The 22,678-nt window shown below is 32.5% G+C and overlaps 1 protein-coding gene across 1 annotated transcript in view; it reads right to left on the bottom strand.

The window, feature by feature from the left end:
• Nucleotides 1-15,244: 15,244 nt before the first annotated feature.
• LOC140447909 (probable cytochrome P450 6a14) overlaps nt 15,245-22,678 on the bottom strand; it is a 40,313-nt gene continuing 32,879 nt past the window's right edge. Inside the window, exons 3-4 of the mRNA XM_072540832.1 lie at nt 20,752-21,003; nt 15,245-15,701 (exon numbers count right to left, since the gene is read on the bottom strand). Of these exons, the coding sequence (XP_072396933.1) occupies nt 15,538-15,701; nt 20,752-21,003 (416 nt within the window). The 3' untranslated portion in view covers nt 15,245-15,537. The remainder of the gene's footprint in view (nt 15,702-20,751; nt 21,004-22,678) is intronic.

Raw genomic sequence — 22,678 nt, forward strand, 5'->3', positions numbered from 1 at the left:
TTACCGAAGAATTGGTCGTGGTTTAACGTGTCCCACACATCCGTCTCACGGGTATTAGAAAGATTCCTCAAAACAGGGGATCATACTCGCAGACCAGGACAAGGACGAAACCGGATAACTACCCCTATTTAAGATCGATTATTAAGAATTTCTGCTCTTTGACAACGTTTTGTAACACATCGAAGTCTACAAATTCAGCTTCGAGACGAGCATGCTATACAAATTAATACTGAAACTGTTTGTCAGCGACTTAGGGAATACAACTTAACACCTAGGATTGCCGCCCGAGGTCCTCTATTAACCCTTAACTAGTCGCTACATGGTCAAAAAGACCGCACGTATTAAAAATTGCTAATATTTCGGAAAAAATTACATTTGGCAACCACGGCCTTTAGTAGCTTACTCACTCGATACAAGGAGCCTCAGTACTAAATCAGAGTAGTGGAAGGTTTGTTGATTAGGAGTTACAGCGCAAAGGTAACTTATCACCTTAAGGTATGTATAAACGCTAGTTGTTTTAAATAATATACTATTATACTTTTGTCTTATTGTTAAGTAACCTTTTGAATATACCTCTCTTTCTTTTACTATGTAATTAGTCATCAAATTTTAAATTACTTTGCAGCAAATTAATTTTACTATATTTCATAATTTTCTTTGTTCTATTATTGAGAATCAAATATAAATTTTTATAAATTTTAAGCTACAGCAAACTTTTATATATAACTTGTTTGGCTTTATTTTTAGAATGGACTATGAGAAGGAACAAAGGAGACTTCAAGCCCTCATGGAAGAAGAACCGCTTGATATAGAATATGACGACGACGATGACGAAAATGAAGTAAATCCGGAAGTTATTGATGAAAGGTCGGAAGATTCGGAAAGCTAACAAGGACAGGATTTAAAGGAAATATGAGAAGTTTTACTGAATAATGTAGAAGAAAAAAGTGTTTTTAGGGGAAAAGATGGTACAGTGTGGAGAAAGCATCAAAGAAAAAACAAAAGGGTACGTATGAGCAAGCCTAATTTAGAAAAACAATCACCTGGGCCTAATAGATTTACGAAAAAGTTGAAAGACATTTATGAAATATGGAGTTATTTCATTGATGAGGACATGATTTATGGCCTTTTATATTTGGCAGGGACATATAAAGCCCATCACCTGAATACAGAAGATATCTGGCAAACTAATGGCGAAGGTATCGAAATATTTAGACTAGTTATGTCCTTATCCCGATTTCGGTTTCTTCTAAGATGCATTAGATTCGATGATAAGGTCGATCGTGAAGAACGTAGGAGACTGGATAAGATGGCCGCCATCCAAGTATTTTTTGACAAATTCGTAGAAAAGTGTAAATCAGGATATAACTCTTCGCAAAATTTAATATACGATGAAATGCTTCCTAGATTTTTAGGAAATTGCCCTTGGATACAATATATTCCAAGCAAACCCTCAAAGTATGGGCTCAAAATTTTTAATTTATGTGATGCTGAAATGTATTATACCATAAATATGGAGGTTTATGTGGGTCGTCAACCAGATGGCCCATTTACTGTAGACAATTCCCCGAAAGAAGTTGTAAAAAGAATGTGTTTGCCAATAAAGAATTCTGGGCGCAACATTACTCTAGATAATTGGTTCATTAGCATTCCTCTAATAGATGTTTTAAAAAAAGAATTTGGATTGACTGTTGTGGGGACCATTAGAAAGAACAAAAGGGAACTGCCCCCTGAATTACTTCAAGGATCTCATCCTCTAAAATCAAGTATGTTCGCCTTTAGCGATACATGTATCTAAGTGTCGTATATCCCCAAAAAGAAGAAAGTTCTATTGCTTGTTTAAAGTTTACATGATGACGACGCTATAGATAGAGAAACATTTGAACATTATAAACGAGAAATTCTGACGTTTTATAACAAAACAAAAGGCGGTGTTGACGTCGTTGATCAGCTATGCTCCTCTTATGATGTTTCGCAAAAAACAAGACGTTGGCCCATGGTAATTTTTAACACCATACTAAATATCGCAGGCATTAATTCGCTAGTGATTCATGCAAGTAACAACCTTGCTGATAATAAAATGCTTAGAAGAAAATTTTTGAAGCATTTAGCATTTTCTCTTATGGATGAACATCTACGGGTCCGAGCAACAGTAGACAATTTAAATAGAGATCTGAAGTTACATATTAAGGCATATGTAATATTCTTAACACAGACGGCACTCCAACGAATGAAGGAGTACATGGTAGATGCTACTTTTGCGACCGTAAAAAGAACCGGAAAACAACTGTTTCCTGCTGTAAATGTAAAAGTAAAGTTTTTATGCAGAGAACATACACGTGCAGTATGCGAAGAGTGCCAAACTGAACTAAACTTCGGATTAACTAAAAGTTTTCTTTTTTTTTATCGGAGTAGAAAATAGTTTTTTTAATGTTCTGTCCAGTGTTTTTAACATTAGTTTACGTTTTATATTATTTTGTACTCTACTTATTAAACCTTAATAAAATCGTGTTTTACTTAAACTGGTTCCAAATACTTTTATTAACACAAACTAAGAAGTAAAAGACCAAACGGTCGTTTCGACCGCGCGCGACTACTAATTTTCAAAAATTCTTAGCGACTACTGAAGGGTTAACTGCAGAGCATCGAAGGGGGAGACTACATTTTGCCAGAGAACACGTTAATTGGTTAGAGGCTGACTGAGAACGAGTGCTATTTACTGATGAATCCCGATTTTGTTTGTACAATATCGACAGACGTGTTCGTGTGTTGCGACGACCCAACGAACGATATTATGCTCAGTACAACTTCTCATACACCACATTTTTTGGTGGAGAATCCGTTATGATGTGGGTTGGTATTTCTTTGACCGCACGTACGGACCTAGTGGTCATACAAAATGGAACTGTTACAGCTCAAAGGTACATATTCGAGATCCTGGAGTAACATGTAGTACCATTCGCTCCTTATATCGGTGAAAATTTCTTACTAATGCAAGATAATGCAACCTCACGCTGCACAGATCGTCAGAAATTAGCTAGAATTGCCAGCACACAGTACGGATTTAAATTCGATTAAAAATCTCTGGGATATCCTTGGTAGGCAATTAAGAGCGACACCGATCCAACCCAACAACTTACAGGAAGTGGGAGAGAGGCTGATCCAGATTTGGAGAGAACTAGACCAAAATGAAATTCGGCAATTAATTTTAAGTATGGGCCAACGATGTGAGGCTGTTATACGTAGTAGAGGTGGAAATACTTTAGTTTACTTTTCTTATCATTATTTTTTTAGAATCTTCCGTTTTATTTTTTTCCCCTGTATTTCAACATTTTCTGATGATTAGACAAATTGTTATAATTAATAATAAAATATAGAATAAATCTGGTGAAGTTTTATTTTTTATTCTTTGCCTGTTTACAAATAAAATGGTTTATTAAAGTGGTGCGTTAATTTCTTGGAGAAGTGTATAATATAAAACTGAACATTGAATTTAATTACCACACAGGGACATAAATTTTGAAAAAAAAATTACCTTGAACTTTCCATTTCATTTTCGTATTTGATCTAGTGGCCACGACAACAAACACAAATCATAGTTTGTATATATTGATAAATTTCAAATTCATTTAATAAATAAAATGAGAAATAGGTATAAACTTGACTGACGGTTGCGTAATATGTAAAATGAATAACTTTAATTATCGGTTTATAAGATGTTCCAATTAAAATATTTTTTTAGAAGAATGCACTTTTAAATTTCACGGAGATACTTATTGTTAAAATGGGCTCTACTAATTTGCAGATAATTCCCACTGTATAAGAGAAAAACAAAAAACGCGCAGTAAATATTAACCCGTTAAATTGACACATGGATCTTTCCCTTTAGTATCATAATATGATAAACTGTAGTAACCCTGTTCGAGCTGCCGTTCTCTCCTCCCTAATATTGTTTAATTAAACAATATTAGGGAGGAACTTTTAAATTATTTTAAACTGTTTGTCCTTGTTTAGTGTAGTGTTAAGTTTAACTTTATGTTTAATTTTAAGTGTATGACATTGGTGGATAGCCCAAAATTGACGAAGTAAGTCTAAAACGTTAATCACAAAAAAAATTTTTATCATCCATTAACTTCGAGTTTTTATTGAGGTTAATTAATTTCTTCATTTAAAAAAACGTTTTTTGGCTTATTTCAGATGCCCCTTAAGATGTTCTAGGGAGCGAAAGTACTTGGGCAATATTTAATTAATAAAACTGTGCTCGATATCTGCCTTTAATTTTTAAAGTTCATTTATTCGAGCATTCAATCTTATATCAAATTATATTATATTAAAATAATTTAATAAATTATTATGTTTGCTAGTAGCGCTACCTGCTAACGTATGAACAAAGCATACGTTGTTGTTTAGTTCTAATAGACCCATCAAAGTCAAACTGAATATAAAATTATTAATAAAATATAAACTTGATATTTGATCATTAATTTTATAATAATTTTAATTATACAAAATAAATAAGATGTTTAAAAATAAAATTTGATTACAGTTTAAAAGGAATTTATTAACAACTAACATTAAAAAATATTTGATGACTATAAACGAATTGATGGAGAGTAGTAAATCGATGTGTAGAACGTTGTTTCGTGACGCCGTCTCGTGACGCTTCTTCCGTGACGGTCACCTCAGCATTTTACTATGGGGAAAAAATAATACAACGCCAGTATAGAAACTTATAGAAGCATAGAAAAAGATTTCAGGAAATTGTAAACATGATGACGGTCAACGTCTGAATACGGACACGGCACCTAAAGAAGAAGATAGAAGCGAAGCTTCTATCTTCTTCTATAGAAAAATGCATAACAAACCATTTTGTAATAATAAGTTACCATCTTTGAGTTGTTTATAAGAATAAACTAATAATAATTATGCTTATCCATAGGTATTTAGCGCTAACTTGAAGAACAAAAAATTTAAAATTAAAAAAATGTTCTAGGGCCCTAAGGAGCTATGATAGTCCCTTTATTTGTTGTCTATACAGTTGTTTCGAGTAAAAATCTAACTTAATTTGCCTGGTGAAGTGGTGAGTTCTCAAAAGATGCAAGATTGTTTTTATAAATTTCAGTTTTAGTCAAACAGCAAACATTTTTAATATAATGTGAATGTGTTAATCTAGAGTTTAAACTTGAAGATAAAAGAATCACAGCCTGATTCAAAATAAATTATCATAAAAATATTTTGTTTTAAATGCTTTGTCTTCTTCTTCTTCTTCTTTTTATATAGACATGACTCTGTCTGTTTTTCAATGTGCCTCCAGTAAGTTGTCGTTCCATCGTTTTCATGATCTTCCTACTGATCATCTTCCTATTGGGGAATCGTCTCTTGCCGTCTTTACTACTATATTTGTTTCATTCGGTTTATATGATCATTCCATTCTACTCTTCTGTTTCTTACCTAGGTCCCAATGTTCTCCACCTTGCATCTACATCGTATATCTGTACTTATAGCTCTGTCCCATAGTGTCTTACCATCAATTTTTCTAAGTGTTTTCATCTCTGCTGTTTCTAACATTCTTTTTGTCCTCTCTGTGTCAGGTCTTGTTTTTGCCGCGTATGTCATTATTAGTATGGCAGCCAGCGGCTCTGTTTGCTCTATTCACTTGATCTTCCACTTCGGTTTCGAGCTTTCCGTAGCTAGATATTGTGATGCCTACATATTTAAACTCCATCACTTGTTCTATTATCTGACCTTCCAGCTCCAATTTACATCTTAGTTTTGGGAAAATTATCATGTTAAATTTTCTGGCGGTTGTAATAAATTGGTGCGGCATATGTTGTAAATCATATTTACTTTGAGAGAGTAGTATTGTATCGTCTGCATAGCAGACTATTTTAAGTTGTCCAGTTTTAAGTTGTTTCTTCCATTTGGTATCCTTTTTTAGTTCTTACTTTCTTTTATTATTTCGTCCATAATCAGGTTAAACAATAGAAGACTCAGGGAATCTATCTGTCTTATCCCATTGCCAGCTACAATAGGGTCGGTTAGTTCTTCTTCTACTTTTACCTTTCCTGTTAAGTTCACCTCTCCTGGTGATTTTCTATTTTTTAATTTCCTTAATGCTTCCTTTACCTCTTTCTCCTCAATATTTATTTCTTCGTTTGTCGTCACCTCTGGTGTTGGTGGTTCATTATCGTCACCTTTAGCAAATAGGGATCGAAAGTAGTCTACTCCTGTTTCCTTCTAAATGTGTTTCATTTTTATTAGCTCGTTCATCTCTTTTCTTTGTCCTTTGATCATTCTTCATATTTCTTTTTGTGTTCCGCAGAAGTCGTGTTTCATCTGTTTTGAGAAACCAATTGTAAGAACCATTATTCCTATATTTTGTTTTCGAATACATAATAAGCAGGAAGAGTCTTTAAAAATTTTTTGTGTACATTTATATGAAAACACACGATTAAATTTTAAATATTGCAGGTAGTCCGAGACCGGAATTATTTGGTTTCATTCTACAATTTTGCTTTTATGTCTTATACCAAACAATTATTATAATCTTTATTAAACTATTTTGCTCATTTTTTAAACCTCATGATGGTGGCTTAACCCGCTGTTGTCATCATCATCATCATATAACGGGGGTCCTACGGCGATTGCCGCTTCCCGCATTTCAGCCTCCATCTTTTCCTATCTCTCCAATCTACCTCTTCTAAGCCTCTAGATTGCATTGTTTTTGTAATTTCTCTTCTCCAGAAATTTGGTGGTCTTCCTGTTTTTCTTCTTTCTGGCAGAACATACATTAAGGCTTTCTTTGGCCACCGCTCCTCCTCCATTCTCATCACGTGACCATACCATTGTAATTGCCTTCCTTGTATTCTATCTGAAAGAGTATCTCTAATTCCTGTACGGTTTCGTATTTCCTCATTCCTGATTCTTTCCATTCTCGATACTCGACATGACCTTCTAAGATAATCCATTTTCACAACGTCTACTTTATCTCGTTCATTCTTTGTCATCGTCCAACGTTCGGCACCATATGTGGTAATTGGTTCTACAGTTGCTCTGTATACGCAAAGTTTGGTATGCATCTTTATTTTATTAGACCACAGTAATGAATTCAGTATTCGGATGCATTTTTTCCCTTGGGATATTCGGTTTTCTGCATCTATCTTAACTCTGCCATCTGCTGATATGATGCTTCCTAGATATTTATACTGGTTGCAGCCTTTTATGAATGCGTTTTCAAGCCTCAGATCTGTGGTATTTCCTCCAATTTTTAAATATTCTGTTTTGCTTATGTTTACAGTAAGCCCCCATTTGGCATATTCCTCCAATCATTTTCGATTCATATAATTTATATCTTCCTCATCGGTTGCAACCACCACCTGATCATCTGCAAACAACAATGTATACAGAGTTTCTTGTCCCACTTCGATGCCTATAAATCTACATTTATTTCTCCAATTCCTCAATTCTTCTTGGACGTATATTTTAAAGAGTGTCGGTGACAAACAGCATCCTTGCTCTAGGCCTTTAGTGACTTTAAATTCATTTGAGGTTCTGGTTCCAATTTTTACACAACTAACTGCATTTTCGTACAATTTATATATCGCTCGGATATACATAGAATCCAATCCGGACCTTTCGAGGACCTCAAACATTTTCTTTAACGGGACACTCTCATATGCTTTCTCAAGGTCTATAAATACCAAATGGGTCTCTCTACTTCTTTCGACACGCTTTTTAATTATTTGTCGTAGGATAAATATATTATCAAGGCAGGATCTCCCGGTACGAAAGCCGCTTTGTTCTTCAATACCTTGTATCTGTCTTTCAACCCTCTTCTTTAATATTCTGCCGTACAACCGGCCCACAGAGCTCGTCACACTAATACCTCTATAATTGGAACAGTCTCTTTTATTCCCTCTCTTATATATGGAGCTTATATAAGATTTATTCCAATCCCGCTGTTGTGTAAAACCATAAAAATATGGGCATTACACCTTTATTTCAAGGATAGTAAATTTAGGACTGCAATTCTTACATAACAGTTTAATTTAAAAATCTAAAATTAGAATTCTTCGGCATGTTTAGCTATAGATTATTATTGAAAAAATGGTTTTTTTAATTTGGATATTCCACACTGTATTTATTCACCGGAGCTAATAGTACAACATAAAAATTATTGTCTTAGTTTCAGAATTCTTGTTAACCTCTAATAACCGGTTTAATCTTCCTAACTCAAGTCAATTTTAGAACACCTAGTACCAGGTGGGGCGTCTGATCGCCCCAGTGTTTTTTTTATATATTCATACAAAATTATTATTAAAATGATATAAAAGCGGTAATATTTTTAAATGTTATAATTTTAAAGACTTTTGAGCAACAACTCATTACTAGAAATAATTTGAACATTGAGATATATAATTTTGTGACAAATCAACTTTTACATTATTACATATTTTAACTTTCTTGCTGTGTGATGGACCCACAGTATTATTAATTTATTACATTTAACTATTAAAGCCGCAAGTTTATTATGATGAAATTTTTTCAAAGTTTTTTTCAGATACTATTTTAGAATAATATGGTTAGTACATCAGTTACTAGATTTTGAATATATTGTTATTTTTTCTATAAAAAAAATGCTGGTCATACGTTGTACCAGAGTTCAATCAAGAAATAATTTTCATGCTAGTTTCTCTGGTACATAGGTTGCACCAAATGATGAAAAGTGTATCAATAATAGGTATAGGACTTTAAATCATACAAAAATACTGCACAATATTGTAATAAACAAAGAAAAATATAATACAAAAAAAAATAATACATAGTTCAGGCACTGACTGATGTGGTTTAAAAAATCCAAGCATAAAGCCACTTTATAGTCTATGCACACTGCGTTTCTGTAATCCCGTTTTTGAGCACTGCTGGTATCGTCTTCGCGTGGTTTTATGAGGCAAATGATCAACATTTTAAAACTACTGCATGTTCAATGGCCTCCCATTTTTTTTTCTCGCAGAAAAATCTTTTCTAAGACTGGTAGCCAATTTGGATCTATATTCAAGGTGAGATATTGCTTTTTTTCTACTGTTACTTTGCCTAAGAAATTATTTAAGAAACTATGTAAGAATTTTCTATGATTGCGTCAAAATGGTAACAAAATAACTTCATCCACAAACGACGACTTTACCAAACTACTGAGCATGTCTGCATTCATTGGTCAAACTGATCAACACCGCCCATATACATATTGAAGTCTACCACGACTTGAGGACAGTGAATGTTTTTTTGTTCTCCAGTTTCTTATGTTCTCAAAACAAAACCAGTTTCTACATGATTATATTGCTGCATACGGTCACAGACTTTGAGCTATGATGCTTCCACTTACATATAGTAATATCATTGCAGACAACTCAATCAATTTCACCCATTTTCATTCTTTTGTCATCTACTAAATGTGCTTTTGGAAAATATTTTCCTGTTTGTCTTACTATTCTACAACGAAAATAACCTAGTTCTGATAACTTATTTATAAGAGAAAGTGTGGTAAAAAATGTCAAATTAAAAGCAGTGTCCCCTTTTTTCCAACACTTTAATTAAATTCAGTATAACCCTTTCTCCTAGACTATGTTCGTTAATCCGTTCAGGTTCTTTACCTTGATATACCTCAAAATTGATGAGGTAACCTGTTTTAGTATAAGCCATTGCCCAAATTTGTATACCTCTCTATATATACACGGTTCACAATTTGTTGATAGCTCACTACAAGTTTAACCCTAATTAGAAAACTGAAATACAGAGAGGATAGGTAATACGAAATAATAGTAAAAACCAACCTAAAACTGACGGTTTAAGACGTTTTCGACTAACCCACCTTATATCTGAAGGAATACAATAACTTATAATCCTATTACGGGGGTATTTTGAATGGTTTGAAATGAACGACCAGTGTCGTAGACTATATGATTGAAAATCGGGAGAAAACTAATAAATATTTTTGAAAAATTTAAACGCAGAATGAAAGATTACATTATTACTCAGGGCAGAAAGTCCCTGAAAACTTCTACAATGTTTATTTTAATATGTTATGTAACAGGGGTGAAAATAAAAGAGAAAATATAGTATAATTTTTAATTGAAAATATTGCATGCAAAAGAAACTTTTTATTTATTCTAAAAAATATTTCATTCTGCCTTTAAATTTTTCAAAAATGCTTTTTAGTTTTCTCAGGATTTGAAAAAAAATGGATACATTTAAAACACATTGAAGATTTTGACAGGCGACATTTTGCGCCTTTCCCCTTTAATACCTTACGATTACAACTACTATTACTTACCTTATATAATTACGATTAGAAAACTATTCAAATTCAAAATAAATAGGATCAACTTCGGAATCCGAGTCGTCTTGAGGGTTAATAATTAGGTTAATAATATCTACGGTCACAATCAATCCAACAAAACGAGCACAAGCGAAAGGTACGTATATGTTCGTAGGTATATGGAATAAAAAATCACTCACGCACTGAATATAATTCGCAAAAGAAATATTCGAGGATACACCATGACGAGTCGAGCCGTAAATTACATGCGATCAAAAACGTACTAAACAAAAAAATTGTTTTCGCTCATAATAACTTCACCCTTTCAAGTTAAGTTTCGAATATAATTATATTATTAAAAATCTGGGGAATTCCATCTTAATTATCTTGCAACGAATAGTACATTCGGATATGAATTCCAGGTTTTCTAGTAAAGTGATTAAACGCGAAGATTAGTATTGAAATATCCAAAGAGATAAGGTATTCTTATTTAAAAAATTGTTAAAGGTTAAATTCTTATTTTTATTAATATAATATAATAACCAACATTAGTCGTGAAAGTTTTAATTGTTTTTTTGCTAAATATATTAGTATTAAAATATTATCAATATTATATATAACAGTATTAAAACATTATATTATTATGTAATGAATAAACACCTTAGGAACGCCTATGATTTACGACCGTTTTATGAATTTGAGGCATATTTCGTGCTTTCAACAATTTGTGAACAGAGAATAGTATTTATTGGCATGTACTGTTTCAAAGTAGTCCTTCCTTTAAAGGCAACCACACTTTCATCAATTCAAATATTTCTGCTCGGAATAAAAAAGGAAAAAATAAATACAACGACTAACATTATTAAATAAATCTAACGATTTTTAAAAGTTTTATTATTTTAATAGGAAAACAAAACCGTACGACTTGACTTCTTACATATTTTAGCGTGGATTTATTTATTCCTAGTGCATTTATTTTGAATATAATTGCAGACAAGGCGAAAAGCTCGGATCCGTTCCGAAGAATATTTCCATGAAATTTTTTTGTATAATCACTTTCATGAGCTACCCCATAATAAAGTTCAAGAGGTTACAATTAATTTTTTTGGACCGAGCAATTTTTTTTTGAATTTTTTGGATCATTCTTAACAAAATAGGTCTTTTATAATTTTTCGGTACATTTGATCGTTTTCCAGTTATAAACAATTTAAAACTGAGAAAAACGCAAAATTACGATTTTTAAGGCTCAAAAACCAGCATAAATTTGTGCCTCAGATCTTGTTTCTCTCTCTTATACACGCCGCAGTCCTAGCGCTCGTCCTGTCATAAGCTTCCTTTATTAACGATTAAAAAATAATGTTTTAAAATAAAAAAGGCCCAAAATTCTTATTGAGAAATAAAAAAATAAGATTTAAATTTAGTTTAGGTTCTTGGTGACTTTAAAAATAATATTTTTACTTGTGTTTTTGAGCTTAAAAAATTTAATTTTGTGTGTTTCTTAATTTTAAATTATTTATAACTAAAAAAACTATCAAGTTTACAGAAAAACTGCTAGATACTTATTTTGTTTAAAATGATCCAAAAAATAAATAAAAAAATTTCCGTGTCGAAAAAATTTATTGTTACAATTTGTCGAAAAATAAAAAATTGTTTAAAAAAATTTGAACAACTTTGCGCCTGGGCGACCTTTTAAACCTTATTTTGGGGTATCTCATGAAAGTGATTATGTAAAAAAATCTCATGGGAATATTTTTTTCGATCGAACTCGAGTTTTTCGCATTATCCATTATAGTATTTACACATTTCTAAGTATTACTAATGACAACAACTTACCACTTAACTTAAATTATTATCAGTTTGGCATTTTTGTGCAGTATTAGTCTAAAAGCCGTCGGTGACAGTCGAAAATGTGGTCAAGTCGTGGTCGTAGTCGTGGTCGTACTCAGCAACAAGCTTTGGATTAATTAGCGGAACTAAAACAATTATCTGAATTATCAGTGACGATGAACATTTTAACCGCCTTCGAGAAGCTCCAGTGATGAGAGCACGGATAGCTCCGATAATGAAGCCTGTGTTAATGAAGATCTTCAAAATACTTCGACATCTATCATTGATGTAGAAACATTTGCTGATAGTACTGTGTGCGAAAAAATCAATCTAAACATTTCTCTTTGAGGTAGAGCAGCTAAACGAAATATTCTGAAAGACCCTTCTGGACTCGCATCATATGCAAAAACAAAAATTATTGTCGGATCTGTTTCAAGTGCTTTTCACTTATTCATTGACGATTATATTTTGAAACACATAAAACGGTGCACAGAAGTTGAAGCTTGTCGGCAATTGCAAAATGAAGAACGGAAAATTTCACTAGAAGAAATTGAAGCATTTGTTGGGCTTTTGTATGCCCGTGGAATTTTAGGACAAAACAGTTTTAGTCTGAAGAGCTTGTGGTCAACAAAGTGAGGACATCCGATTTTTTTAAAGACAATGTATTGAGATAGATTTTTACAAATAATGCGATTTAGACGTTATAACATCCGCTATGACGCCAAATATTTTAGGGCAATAAATTTTATCTAATTTCAGAGGTTTGAGAGCGATTTTTTTAAAATTGTCAATCATGTTTTATACCTAACGAAAACATAATAATTGATGAACAACTTTTCCAACAAAGGCGAGGTGCATATTTACGCAATTCATGGCTAATAAACCCGATAAGTTTGGAATCAAGTTCTGGCTGGCTGTAGATGTAGATTCTCGATATCTCCTTAATCATTTTTTTTGTATTTAGGAAAAGATGACACTCGTCCCTCAAATGAAAGACTTTCTGACCATGTAGTGTTGAAGCTGATGAAACCCTACCTGAAAAAAGGACGAAATGTAACAACTGATAATTTTTTTACTTCTATCCATCTTGCTCAAGATTTCGAACGAAATACAACAACAATTGTAGGAACAGTCAATAGAATTCGAAGAGTAATACCAAAATCCTTGAAAAATAAGAAGCAAAAAACTGCATTGTAATTGGTTAGGTACCAAGATAAAGCAAATAAAAACGTTATTTTATTTTCAACACGTCACTCGTCAATAGCAGTCGAAGAAGCAGAAAAGAAAAAGACAGAAGTTATAAAATTTTAAAATCAAACTAAATTTGGTGTCGATGTTGTCGATCAAATGGCAAAGAAGTACATGGTAAAAGTAAGTTCAAGACGGTCGTTGCAAGTTTCTTATAATGTATTGGATTTGGCTGCAATCAATCTTCTTCTTCTTCAGATGCAAATCCACTAATGGATGTTAGCAATCACATTTTCCATTAATTCTCTATTTCTTGCAATTTGTATCAGAGATTGTGTGTCGTTAATCCCTGTTTATTGCCTTATGTTTCGGAGCCAGGACATTTTCTTGCGTCCCATTTCTCTCTTGCCTTTAATTTTACCGTCGATTATAAGTTGGAGGAACTGGTATTTTTCATTTCGCATGATGTGAGCTAGATACGCCGTTTTCCTTTTCTTGATGGTTTCGAAAAGTTGGCGTTCTTGGTTTATTCTTTTAAGGACATCTATATTAATTTGTGATTTTCGCTGTCCATGGTATTTTTAGAATACGGCGATAGAGCCACATTTCGAAAGCTTCTAATCTGTTTATATCCCTCGTTTTGAGTATCCAGCCCTCTGCGCCATATAGCAGCACTGACCACACGTAGCACTTAGTAAACCTTAGTCTCAGTTGAAGATCGAATTCTGAACAAGTCAGTACCTTCTTGAATTTTACGAAAGCTTGTCGAGCTTGCTCAATGCGACATTTTACTTCCCTGTCCGATGCCCAGTCTTCAAAAAGCCACGATCCCAGGTATTTAAATTTACTCACTCTTTCAATGGACTTAGTATTCAGTGTTATGGTGGAGTTTCAAGTGAATTCAAGTTTCTGGAGATGATCATAAATTTGGTTTTTTTGGTATTAATCTCTAATCCCATTCGCTTACTGTATTCTCCGATTATAGTGACAAGTTGTTGAAGATCGCCTATGTTGTCACAATTTAAGACACCATCATCAGCATATCGTATGTTGTTGATCAATACTCCATTTACTTTGATTCCCATCTTTGCATCCTCCAAAGACTCTTGAAATATGGCTTCCGAATAAATGTTAAATAAAAGAGGGGAAAGCACACATCCCTGTCGAACGCCCCTTTATATGTATGGGTTTGGATATAGAATTGTCTATTGTTAACTGTGCCGTTTGATGACAGTACAAGTTTTCAATGCATCTTATGTCTTTTTGGTCTATATCAACTTTCTTGAGGATCTGCATTAACTTGTGGTGTTGGACACGATCAAACGCTTTTTGGTAATCTAAAAAGCATAGGAACATATCCTTCTACTGATCGTAACAATCAATGCCTGGTCTTTTTACAAAGTTGTCACGGACAAGAAGATTTCAGGTCGCAAATTTATCTTGGATCTCGTAGAAAAACTAACTATGGACCTAACGAACAGAGCTTCATCGGCAAATCAAGAAAATGTATTGAACGCACCCAGTTCTAGAGAAAAGAGAAAGAGAGAGGAAGAGAGAAAGAAAAAGTGCAAAACATCATTTTGTTATAACAAAATCAGTGATTTGTGTGACAACTGTAAAAAAAAGTTGTGGCAAGTGTCCAAGAACAGAAACAATATGTATGTAATCAATGCTTACAGCGCATGTAAATAATAAGCACTTTTTTATTAAGAAAATGTTTATTATTAATCTATTTTATACTTTTTCAATAAATGTGTTTCTTAATAAATTTTTAGTCAATTGAAACACCCCGAAAGTAAGAAATGGTCGAATTGACCACCGCCGTCCTTGCAGGTAGATCGCTTCAGCCGTCTTTTTAATGTTAAATAAAATAAAAAATGTCCCAAAAGACTAAAAACGATGCTGTGTGATTTATTGGAATATCAAAAATAACATAATCGTAGTAGTCAATTAATAGTAAATATCAAAATATTAAATTTAATCATGCATGTTAACGCAATGGAAAAACTACGTATGGATATTTTAGTTAAAAGTGGCGTCTTTCTCTTTTATTGACCACAGACCTTCATCTTAGTGTCAGTAGTTCACACTAAAGGAAAGTTATTTAATTTGTTTAGCTAAAATATATGCCAAAAAAATTGCTTGAATTGCTTTCTTAAACAGATACAGCTGCACAGATAAGCCCTTCCCCATGTGTACCAGTCTTATTACAGCTTAGAAATTGACAACCATATACCACCCTCCATTGCTAGAATAAATCGTTGGGAAATGTATTTTACCGGAAGTTTGGTTCTTGGGTGCACGTCTACTTGAAAATTATTAATAAATGTGATTAATGCCACTTTGGTTTGCATTAAACCAAGGCGAGCTCCTAAAAAAATAAAAAAGTATTTTATTATTTAAGAAAATACACAATATTATTATGTATATTACTTTGAGATTGAATTTTGATCTATGATGTTTATAATTAAAGTTAAGGTAAACAGGGATGAAATTATCAAAAAATATATTTTAACATAGCATAATCATTAAATATTATGTTAACATGGAACTAAGCCACAAATAATTATAATGAAAATTATATTTCATACTTAACGAATGCCGCCGCGCGCCTACTCTTGTGATTTTAAAAGCGCGCCCACCCGAGGGTTAACTGTTGTCTTCGTCTGATGTTTGTAACTAAGAATATTTAAAAAAAAAGTTATTGGGCAACAGGAGTTGGCTACCGAATTTAGAAAACTGATGTTTTAAATATTTATTGCTATACTGAATGGGACAATTATTTTATATGACTATAATTTTTGATATGAACATTAGATAAATAAACATAAATAAACAAAAATAAACAGTATAGGTACTATTATTTGCATGAATAACCTGGACTTTGTTTGTGTTTTTTAAACGACAGATCAAGAACTTGATTGCAATTTCTCTCTAACTTCCTCCAAGTAATTTCGATACGTGCGACATATGTCCAATTACTCCAGTATATGACCGTTTTGGAGTATAATTTTCCTCGTCACGACCCATCTGCTTGAAAACTTGCATTAAGGTTCTTCTTATTCTTTACTTTACTTTTGAACTTAATTCGAGGGTTGCTTTCACCTGGGTGGACAAAGCCACCTCTTCTCGGGATTGAAGAAAGATACGATAATTCTAAGCAACTTTTATTTAATAGAGTTCTTTCACTAAATCACTTTTTTTTAGTTAATTGCCAGAGAAAATTTTTTTTCCAAATCAAAATCACGTTTTCAAACATTTTTTCTTTATAATTTTTGTAAGTATTTTATAGACTACTTCTAATAGCGCTATACCTTTATAGTTTTTGCACTCCGTTTTGTCTCCTTTTTTACAAATAGGACAAATAAGAGCACTATTCGATTGTTTCGGCATTTCTTCCTTTTGCCAACTTATTAGTGTCAAGTGAAATATCCTTTTCATCAACCTTTCGCCACCTTCCTTAAAAATCTCAGCTGGGATACCACTTTCTCCTGCACTTTTGTTATTTTTTAGGTCTTTTATTATTTCTTTGACTTCATTCAAAGTTGGTCGATAAAGTCTTCAAAGAGACTTCATCGCAGGTCCCTTCTTCATCTTCTTGCCAATTCTCATTTCCCTCGAGTTCCTCTTGTTGGTCTGTATTTAACCAATCTTCTCTTTATTTCTGCAATACTGTGGATTATTCTTTGTAGTTTCTCTGGACTTCTTGGTAGAAATTCTGTACCTCTTTGTTTATGTAGGTTTCTTCTGTTTTTCAATTGCTTTTCTAGCTGTTCTGTTTTCTTTTTTCTGCAAATTCTTTTCACTTCCCTTCTTGTTGTATTAATATTTTGTATATAGAACTAACTTGCTTATTGATCATAGTGCTTGATCAGATAGCAATAATTATGAGATTCCTGTTGGAGTTTTATTAAATAAAAAAAAACTTCCCTTCTTTTTGCCACATAGTTTTCGATTGCATTTTGGGTATTTTCTTTATCTCTTTGTAGTTGTGCCCTATTTTTTCTTGCCAAAACATTCCTACATTCTTCATCGAACCAGTCTTTTCCGCTGCTTCCGATATGGCTGTCTGTATATTCTACCATTTTTCATCTATATCCTGTTTGACTGGATTCTCTAGTTTTTTATTTGTTTCTTCCTCTAGTCTGTTTACAACCTGCTTCTCTTGAAGGCGCTTTAATTGGTAATTTAATCTATCTCTACCAGGTTTTGGTATTATTGGTAGTTCTTGTTTTAGTTTTACTATCATTAATTTATGGTCATTGTTGGTATCTGCTCCTCTGTAACTACTGCAATCGATTATTACCTTTTCATATTTCCTTTCAATTAGGACAAGATCTATCTGATTTTTTATTTTTCCATCAGGAAAAGTCCATGTTACCTAATTGCCTTTTTTTCAAAATACTTTGAACGTATTAGCGATACGAAAAATCTTAAGTAGTAAAAAAATATAATTTTGATCTTCTGAATATTTTGGTATTTGTTTTTCTGTAAGACAAAAATTGGTTAAGATATTTTTATTAAAATTTTTCATACACTCGCAATTATTGACTCGTTCAAGCCCTTTCAACTACAACCCTTTTAAAAATAAGGGTTAAGAAATAATTTAAATGACCTTATTACCCTTAAAAAAACCTACAAAGTGGTTTTTTAAGTACTTCATAGCTTAACAACTAACCGAGTTATGAGTAAAAATCCAATCACATATTTTAGGAGATATCAAAACACGAATAGTGGAGCATTGTAAGATACACATAATGTACTGTAATGTCTGTGTCTGTGCCTTATATTAAGCACAGACATACTTTCACCCATCCTTAAAAACTAGAAAAGGTTGTTTTTTTTTTAAGTTAAAATCAATTCATAACATAGTGATTAAAAAAATTACTGTATTTATAGTTTTAATGAAAAAAAAAACTACAACTAAATTTAATAATAAATATTCACCCTTAGAAATAAACAACCAAGGGCACAAGTAAAATTTTGAAATGGATGGTAAGTATACCTAACCTAAATCCAAATTCCAATGCAAATCAGTGGAGCCATCGTATTCACTGACATTGTTTTAACTATAACTAATCTAAACTAATATGAGTGAGATTTAGGAGTTAAACAGCTAATATTTAAAATTATGTTGTTTAATTCAATTATGTGCTTTAATTTACAATTAAATGATTTTTTCTAATAGGGGTAGCTTTTAACTACCCCTAAAAAATAACAAGCAACCACCAACCGACACAAGTCCAAAAGTAAAGTGGAGGGTAAGTGGAACCTAGATCCAAATTTTCATGCAGTTAAAAAAAAACAATTGATTCGAAAAATTACAGAGTATCGGCGTAATTCATATGGGCGGGTATGTTTTCGACGCTGAAGTACCTGAGGGTCTTAAAAGTACCCTTGTTTTGGACGCTGCCGGAAGGAAAATCGCAGGTACCAGATATTAGATATAATTAGGGTTTAATGATGGTCATTGAAATTTACTTAGTTACTAGTTATTAGTTTGTCAGAGAATAGTGAAAAGTGAACATGGAAATTTCAACGTTAGTTAGTAATCGTGGTAAAATTTTGCTCAAAGTGAACAGTTTTACTTTTTCTCAAGATAAAGTACTTAAATCAGGAGAAACGTATTGGAGGTGCGTAAAACGGTCGTGTAAAGCGAAGATATTCACGAAAGGGCCAGAAAAGTTAGTGATCTGAAGTAATCTAGAACATAATCACGAGTGTGATATCAAGACGCTTAATAGACAGATTGTGCGTAGCAGTGCCAAAAGGAAGGCTAAGGATAATTTGACCAAAAGGCCGTCCAAAATCATACATAGTGCGTTGAAAGAAAATGTAGATTACTTGAGCCACATGTCTGTTTAAAGACGTTAATTTAATACGAAATCAAATATACAGTGAACGGCGAATGGCTCAACCGAAACTGCCCAAAAGTAAAGAAGAAACTATTGCTGCGGTAAATATTATGAATATCAAAACACTTAAAGACGAGAATTTTATATTTGCGGTTGAACTAAGTTCTAACATTATCATCTTCTCGTGTAACACTAACATGCGTTTTCTGTGCGGCAATGAAACGATTTATATGGACGGTACATTTAGTTACTGTGCTCAATATTTCAAGCAATTTTTTACCATACATGTATTTATCAATGGACATTATATACCATTGTGTTATTGTTTACTTCCCGACAAATCGGAACAAACCTATATAAAACTATTTAATGTTTTGAAACGCAAATGTGAAGTAATTGTTCTAAAATTCAATCCAAAAATCATTTTCTCCGATTTTGAAATTGCTATCCACAATGCGCGTTTTGAATTTCCAAATGTTCACATCAAAGGGTGCCGTTTTCATCTTATGCAAGCTTGGTATCGTAATATCGGTGGTTGTCGCTTAATTCGGGAATATAAAATGGCAGACAGTGAAATATCTAAATGGCTGAAATATATTTTTGGGCTGCCATTTTTACCTCCCTCAGAAGTCGAAGAATCTTTCATATATGATTTTATGGCTATTCAACCAAAGGATTCAAAAATTGAAAAGTTTTTCGACTACTTATTGGACAACTACATTGGCAACCACGCAACATTTCCGTCGGAGAATGAGTGAGAGTTTACAATATTAACAACTAATGCTTGTGAATCGTTCCACTCGCGTTTTAATGATAATTTTTACCATGCTCATCCAAATATTTTCCATTTTATTAATGTTTTAAAAAATTTTCAAACTGAAACTTACATTAAAATTAATAGTGTCTGTAATAGTGAAAGTAATAGACTTAAAGATCCAAAGAGTAGAAAAAAAATTATGTTCGTTAGAAATAGGATACATGAGTATCAAACTAACTGTATCGATCGATTCCATTTCATAAAATGTATGTCGTATTTATTTCAAAGTGACAAATAAACCTTATCAAGCTTAATCTCTAGAATTTTATTACCTGACTTTCCATTTACATTTCAATTACACCCAGCGTCCAAATCATGTATGCAGAAACAGGTAATTTTATTTTTCAGTGTCGAATTTTAAATTTAGCTTCCAAATCATGCACACCCATTCATATCATATCAATTGTAAATTAGGTATTACTCTGTGGCATTTTTATATTATCTAACTAATTATTTTGTTTGAATAAACCTCTGTTTTAAACCTAATAACTTCTCAGGTGAAACTCGAAATGTTAACTATAACTTGTCCATATTCAATAAAAATTTTGGTTTAGTCCCAATAAAAATAGCAGATAATAAAAAATCCAAATCTCAACAAAAAAATAAACTTAGAATCATACTAAGACATATATTATAATGGTAACAATTATTTCTTAATTTTGTTATTTAACTTTTTTCTACTATTTGTTTATCGAGTTTAACACTTGAAAAAAAATAATTCTTCTGAAGAATGTTGTGATTATAAATACCTAAACAATATCGAGGACCCTCTCCAAATGTCAAGAACGCTGCTGGGTGCCTTTTGGCTTTATTTTCATCTGTAAATCGATCGGGATCAAATTTTTCAGGATCTGGATAAACATCTGGATCATTCTGAATAGCCAGTATTGGAATGATAACTTGTATTCCCTTTTTAATCGTTACATTAGTTCCAGGAACGGTGTAATCTTTAGTACATTTTCTGGGAAGATTTGGAGTAGGTGGATGTTTTCTAAGAGTTTCTGAAATGTATACATACAATAAGTATCAAATTTTCATATCTAACTTTTAATATAACGAACTAATAAAACAGACATAAATAAAGGATATAACATCATAGAGATTCAATGAGGTAGAGTATGTTTCAACTATATTGGCGGAAATTTCTTGGAACAGTAAAGCCTCATCAAACAAAGCAGTGGCGTTCCAAAAAATACTTATGATTTAAATCAAATTGTTAAAGATAGGTACACACAATTTATTAAACAAAGATATTAGATTATATTTTTGGCAATATTGTACTACATTTTAATACGTATTATTATAATATATCCAGAGTTACCAGCTGAAGTCCGTTTGAAGAGGTTTACTCTCCGGACACTGGAACTCACTTAAGCATGGGTGTATGTTACCTGAAGTAAAATTTAATTAAAATATTAAACATCATATAATATTATCAACATCATGTACAATCTTTGGTAACACATTATATTTTAAAGGGTTTTTACCCAAATATTTTGGTGGCTCAGGCATGGTAACCTGTATTTTAACCTGATGATGGAACAGTTGTTCCGAAAACGTTCGTGTTTAATGTTGCCCTTTTAAGGGTTTTTATAAAATAAAATATACCCACATACAAAGACTAACCTCTTTTTCTTTAGAGTGATAATGGTTCAGCTGAAGACAAACATACAACAAGTTAACTTAATTCAAGTATACGCACCAACAGCGGATAAAGATAAAGAGGAGATAGAACATTTTTATATGGAGTTAGATCTATCAATTTTATTAAAAAAGAAGACATTACAATAGTAATGGGGGACTTTAATGCTAAAGTTGGGAGAAGAAAAGTTGACGAATATGTTGGGGAGTTTGGAATAGGTAACAGAAACGAAAGAGGGGATAGACTTGTAGATTTTTGTCAAAATGAACATTTTGCAATAATGAACACAATGTTCGAACTACCCGATAGAAAATTGTACACTTGGAGATCTCCTGCAGACAACAAAGACCGTATAGTCAGAAATCAAATAGACTTTTTATTAGTCAAAAATAGATACAAAAACTCAATTACTTAAAGCAGTAAAAGCATACCCCGGAGCAGATGTCAACTCTGACCATAACCCGCTGATAGCTAGAATCCACGTGAAGCTTAAAAAGATTGTAATACCTAAAAATAAACCAACGTTTGATTACACAAAATTAAGAAAGAGGGAAATACATCAAAAAATGATCCAACAAGTCAACTCAAATCTAACAGAAGTGGGAGAAGAAATCTCAACATCAGAAGATGTCAATGAAAAGTGGAGCAATATTCAAGAGGCATTACTAAAGGCTGCTGAAGAAGATTTAAAGCCTAAAAAGACAAATAAAAACAGAAGTAGATGACTTCAGAAATTCTAGCATTAATGGAAGAGAGAAGAAAAGCCAAAGGAAGAAATGAGCCAAAATATCAAGAACCACCAAGTTAAAATAAAGATAAAAAAAAGGTCAAGGAAAAGTGGTTAACAGATCAATGCATAGAAATAGAAGAGTATGACAGAAAATACGACAGCTTTAATATGCATAAAATAATAAAAGAACTAACAAATACCAAAAAGCGAGCACACTATGGGACATCAAAGATAAACTAAGATTTTGGCAAGAATACATAATGAAACTATTCGACGATGATAGAATGATACAAGAAGAACCACA

The sequence above is a fragment of the Diabrotica undecimpunctata genome, chromosome 8 (assembly GCF_040954645.1).
Source record: "Diabrotica undecimpunctata isolate CICGRU chromosome 8, icDiaUnde3, whole genome shotgun sequence".
Classification (NCBI taxonomy): domain Eukaryota; kingdom Metazoa; phylum Arthropoda; class Insecta; order Coleoptera; family Chrysomelidae; genus Diabrotica; species Diabrotica undecimpunctata.